Genomic DNA, 6,000 nt, shown 5'->3' with positions numbered 1-6,000 from the left:
AAAAGAAAAAAAAAAAAACCACATTAAATTGATAAATACTAATAAATTGAACATTGTTTAAATGAGCAATATTTCTATATTTATTGTATAATAATTAATTATAAAGCCTTGTAGAATGAGGGTTTCTTTAGATAAAGCCTTGTATAATAATTAATTATAAAGCCTTGTCCAACAAAACAGGACAGCAACGTCTAAACACAATAAAAATCATGCAAATGGGTCGCTAATGTGACGTCCATTTTATTAATAATGGCTTCCTACTGGAAGAGAATAACCTCCACACATGCTAAGAATCGTCCAGTTCACAACAAAAAAAAGGTAAGGAAAAATGGACTCATTCGCTCAATCCTTGAACTGGTCAGACATGCAGTAATGGCATAAAACTAAACCAGCTAAGCAAAATATGCAAATAAAGCAGTAACACTCGAAGTAGAAATAAAACCTGCACAGATCCGTGTTGCCGCCTTGAGGAAAAATAGAATCACTAAATAAAATTCTCCGTGGGACAGAAGACGAAAATCAGGCGAGAATTGGATCAAATTTGCACGGACCCAAATCATAAAGCTCCAACAGATATATTGCTGAGCTTCTGTGAAAATGCCGGCCATTGTCCGCTTCCTTCAACTATATATGATGCTTTCCTGAGAATATCAACTCATAACAGAAGTACAGGCATCTTCGACTATCCCTTCTACTTCATTCAGTAGGGTTTTATTCACCATGGCTGTGATGCCTTTTCTTACTCTCATTTTCATACTTAGTTTCTGTTATGTTACCGCTCAGAAAAACGAGCTCTCACCAGCAACTACTAAAACGAGCAATTTACAGACATACGTTGTCCATGTAAGGCAACCAGAGGGCAGAGTTTTTGCTCAAACAGAAGACCTCAAGAGCTGGCACGAATCTTTTCTGCCCGTTACCACAGCAAGCGCAGATGAACCGCCACGCCTGCTTTACTCGTACCAAGAAGTGATCAGTGGTTTTGCTGCTAGACTAACTCAGGACGAAGTAAAGGCAATGCAGGAGATGGATGGCTTTGTGGCAGCATATCCTCAAAGAGTATTCCGTAGGAAAACTACACACACACCCAACTTCTTGGGGCTGCACCAACAAACCGGAATATGGAAGGAGTCAAATTTTGGGAAGGGCGTGATCATTGGCGTGCTGGATGGTGGAATTGAGCCCAACCATCCTTCATTTAGTGGTGCAGGAATTCCACCTCCACCCGCTAAATGGAAGGGGAGGTGTGACTTTAATGCATCAGACTGCAACAACAAATTAATTGGTGCAAGGGCTTTCAATCTTGCAGCTAAGGCGTTGAAAGGAGAGAAGCCTGAGGCACCGATCGATATAGACGGACATGGGACCCACACAGCAAGCACTGCTGCTGGTGCATTTGTGCAGAATGCTGATGTTTTAGGGAATGCCAAAGGTACGGCAGTTGGGATCGCACCTCATGCCCACCTAGCAATATACAAGGTGTGCTTCGGAGACCCCTGCCCAGATGCTGATATATTAGCTGCACTTGAAGCAGCTGTGCAGGATGGTGTTGATGTGATCTCAATCTCCCTTGGTGAAGTGTCAGTTCCATTTTTCCAAGACACCACTGCAATAGGCTCATTTGCAGCAATCCAAAAAGGAATATTTGTAAGTTGTGCAGCTGGAAATTCTGGCCCATTTAACGGCACACTATCTAATGAAGCCCCCTGGATGCTAACAGTTGGAGCAAGCACAATAGACAGACGTATTGTAGCCACAGCAAAACTTGGAAATGCAGAAGTATTTGATGGTGAATCTCTCTTTCAGCCCAGGGATTTCCCTTCAACATTAATGCCTCTTATTTATGCTGGAGTAAATGGTAATGATTCGGCATTGTGTGCTGAAGGATCCTTGAAAGGTCTCCCTGTTAAAGGTAAGGTAGTTGTGTGTGAGCGAGGGGGAGGTATAGGAAGGATTGCTAAGGGAGAAGAAGTGAAAAATGCTGGAGGTGCTGCCATGATTCTTTTGAATGAAGAAACTGACGGTGTCAGTACTTCAGCTGATGTTCATGTTCTTCCGGCAACACATGTGAGCTACGCAGCTGGACTGAAGATCAAAGCATATATAAATTCAACAGCAACACCAACAGCAACAATCTTATTCAAAGGAACTGTCATCGGAGACTCATCTACTCCGGTGGTTGCTTCCTTCTCTTCAAGAGGCCCCAGCCTGGCAAGTCCAGGTATTCTGAAACCAGACATTATTGGTCCTGGAGTAAGCATTCTTGCTGCATGGCCATTTCCCGTTGACAATACCACAAAATCAAAAGTCAATTTCAATATAATGTCTGGAACTTCAATGTCTTGCCCGCATCTCAGTGGAATTGCAGCTTTGCTTAAGAGCTCACACCCTTACTGGTCACCAGCTGCCATTAAATCTGCTATAATGACTTCTGCTGATCTTCTAAATTTAGAAGGCAAACCTATTCTCGATGAACAACTTCAGCCTGCAGATGTTTTAGCCACTGGTGCCGGCCAGGTCAATCCATCAAAGGCAAATGACCCGGGATTAATTTATGATATTCAACCTGATGATTATATCCCTTATCTTTGTGGCTTGGGCTATAAAGATGATGAAATCAGTATCATTGTGCATAGACAAATAAAATGCTCAATGGTATCGAGCATACCTGAAGGAGAGCTGAACTACCCTTCATTTTCTGTCACACTGGGACCATCTCAGACATTCACACGAACTCTGACAAATGTTGGTGAGGCATATTCATCTTATGCAGTCAAGGATAATGCACCAGAAGGGGTATATGTGAGTGTCAAGCCCAAAACACTTAACTTCACAAAGGTGAACCAGAAGATGTCGTATTCAGTGACATTTAGCCGTATTGGTTCAAAAGGTGAAGCAGGTGAATTCACTCAAGGATTCTTAACATGGGTTTCTGCTAAATATGTTGTTAGGAGTCCGGTTTCTGTTAAATTACAGTGAGTAATGGATGTTTATCGTATAGTGGGCACCTGGTGACTTGTAATGTCATCAAACTTCATGGAGCTCTATGCGATCAAACATAAATGTACTCATTTACTTATGTTTTCCTTCAATAACATGGCAATATTTTAAAGGAGATAACGACTTGGACAATCTAAGTCTAGAACAGAAATAAACCTCACATACCAGGTATATGATGTAGAAATCTTGGATCTGCTTCTCGTCGAAAAAATAATTAAAACATAAATATAATAATAAAGATTAACAACAATAAACAGGATGTGGACAAAGAAGAAGGGTGCAAAATAGATGCCAAAGACTAAACAGTAAAAAATAATCTCATAACGCAATATGCACTTTCTCCCATCCAATTTAAGGTTGTATGTTAGTTGTTCACTTAAAAAACTGCTGATATAAGTCTAATAATTAACTTCCACTGGGAGACTCTATAATCTCCTTACCTAGATGTTGCACACAGTCAGCAAATAATACGGAAAGGAGGTGACGAGATCCTTGCTCAAGAATGATAAACATCAGATTTCCTGTTTACTCACACCTCAGGTCATCAGGTCCACATCTAAGGAAGCTAATAATTTTGAATACACTAAATATCCAGGAGTTATATCCCCAGATGCAACAATATGTCAACAGTATCGCACTCTAGCAAGGGAATTACAGAGGAACTTTCCCATTGTAGGAACTCAATATAAGATTCATTAAGCAGTTACCATAGATTGATCCTTGGCTGCATTGTCTCTGAAATTTGATGGTTACATAGTAACAGTGAAAACTGAAATGCACGAAAACTCATCAGCCAAAACCAGGAATTTCACTGGCTGCAGCAACAACTAAGCCATTACTGTCAACTTCGTTTGAACTGGAACATCACGATTCACGAGTGAAGGCTTCACCCTTAGCTTCCCCATTTGGATTAGTCAACTTGTTGTAGACAGATCGAACAGTTTCTGCTATTTCACGTTTCATGCCATCACTTGATCTGATTATACCCCACAACTCATCAGATACGTGGCTCATTACTTAGTCCCTAGCAATTGTAAGCACACCAAACGAAGAAAAAAAAAAAAAGGTATTATCAGCTCCCACACAACTTTACATTTCTAATCCTATTACAATAACCATCCAAAGAGTTATCAAATAAACGTTTGTAACTATCTGCTTAGAAGTCCAGAAATACAAAAATAACGCTTGTATAATCTTTAAACTGTAAATTGCTTCGACTATTTCAACAAAGAAATACAAAACCACCACCACATAAACCTAAACGGTCACCAGTCACATTTTAATCACCGGAAGAAAGCGAAAAATTAGTTACTAACCCAACCTCCAGATAAATATCATCAGAAAGGTGTCTGGGTTTACATTCTCAGTACCTTCGTGATTAAGCTGCCGATTGCTTCACAATAAAAGTAATAACCTCTCGCAGTTCTTCCTGCAATTAATTGCCCCTCTTTCAGAAAAACCCACACAAATTTGGTTCAAAAACATACAAATTATAAACAATTTCCAACCATCCAAACATACTTTCAATCTACCCCATTCAAATCCTAAAGTTCAAAACTTTGGCCAAATAAAAAAATCAAATCGAATATTATTGCGTAACATACAAGGTTCCCATAACAATTCACTGAATTTAATTAGATTATTCACTGAAAATTAGTTTGAAAAAAACTGAATCGGTACAATTTACAAAAGCCTTGATTTCTACAATTACGTTTTGGACAAATACATAAGAATTTAGGCACAAACAAATACATATACTAGCAAAATTCTTTATCCTAGGACAGATGAGAGAGAGAAGGGGACGGAGTCTGTCGAAATCTCCGTCGTCCTTGAGCCGTTCACCTCCTCTTTGCTGACCTTGTTATCTTGCGAGCCCTCCAGTTGGTTTTTGCTTTGCTTCTTTGCATCCAAACCCCTTACTTTTTTGCCGCCACAACCATAGCTTATTGCCTCGTGAAAAATTATTTCTTTTGTACGAGACTAGACTTAGAAGATTTTTTTTTTTTTTTGGAATACTTTGGATCAGGTCTCTAATTCTTATCATTCTTTAATTAAAACTTTAATAGTATTCAAAGTTTAATCAATGTCCCTTGACTTTGTCAGCCTCATTATATTACTATTAATAGTTATAGTTTTATAGTTTTTACATTAATTGTTTGATATTTTATGAGATTTATAATCCTATAAATTTAAAATCCCTCGTTATAATACTATTAAAAACAGTTACAATAAAAAAATTCAAACATTTTGATTGAATAAATGGATAAAAACTATATAAAAATAAGAAATAATAAATGGCAAAAGAATGTATCCATAGTGTTAAAAAAATTTGGTACATTTCACATAAAACAAAGTGGTACATTAATAAAGAAGAATGGGTACATTATAAATAAATTAGGGTACAGATAAAAGATTAAAAATTATGAGTACAAATGAATTTTTAAAAATATAGGCGCTAAAAGAAATTAATACATGGGTACAAAATAAAACTAAAAAGAAAAGGCTTTTTATATTAACACCCCACAAAATGTAGAATGCACCTCACATTAAAATTTAATATTAAATCACTTATTTACCCCCATTATGCAAGGACAATTTTGACCTTATTAGGTTTTTAAAAAAATTAAAAATTTTAAATACACTCAAATCACTTTTAGCGTATTATTTATCTTGTCAACTATCAAAACTCTCTCCTCCTCCATTGTTGAACAAAACTCTAACCAATGAAACTACAAACATGTTGATTGAGAAAAAATTGTTTTTGACGAATGAAACACGAAATCGATGTTTCGGAAGCTTCACATGAGGTAAGACTTCATATTTTTCATTGTTTTAGTGATTTCGATGATATCAATAACTATTTAATCTTGCGTTTGCTGCGTTATTTAAACTTCTATAGTCTTATTTATCTTTTAGAGTACAATCTGAGAGCATGAATAGCATTGGACTTGCTTTGTTAGATTATAAGTAAATTATGACCTAATGTGTGTGTTTTTTCCT

General features: G+C 37.3%; 1 protein-coding gene across 1 annotated transcript; it reads left to right on the top strand.

Moving 5' to 3' along the window:
• Positions 1-271: 271 nt before the first annotated feature.
• LOC137723546 (subtilisin-like protease 4) lies at positions 272-4,019 on the top strand. The gene has a single exon (XM_068462744.1). It carries the CDS (start codon positions 721-723, stop codon positions 2,977-2,979), a length of 2,259 nt encoding a protein of 752 aa, XP_068318845.1. The 5' UTR covers positions 272-720; the 3' UTR covers positions 2,980-4,019.
• The last annotated feature ends 1,981 nt before the right edge of the window (positions 4,020-6,000 follow it).

This window comes from Pyrus communis, chromosome 17 (assembly GCF_963583255.1).
Source record: "Pyrus communis chromosome 17, drPyrComm1.1, whole genome shotgun sequence".
NCBI lineage: Eukaryota > Viridiplantae > Streptophyta > Magnoliopsida > Rosales > Rosaceae > Pyrus > Pyrus communis.
This window is presented reverse-complemented; position numbering and strand designations above follow the sequence as displayed.

Excerpts from the sequence above, each read along its gene's own strand:
- LOC137723546 (XM_068462744.1), top strand. The coding sequence starts at position 721 with ATGGCTGTGATGCCTTTTCTTACTCTCATTTTCATACTTAGTTTCTGT.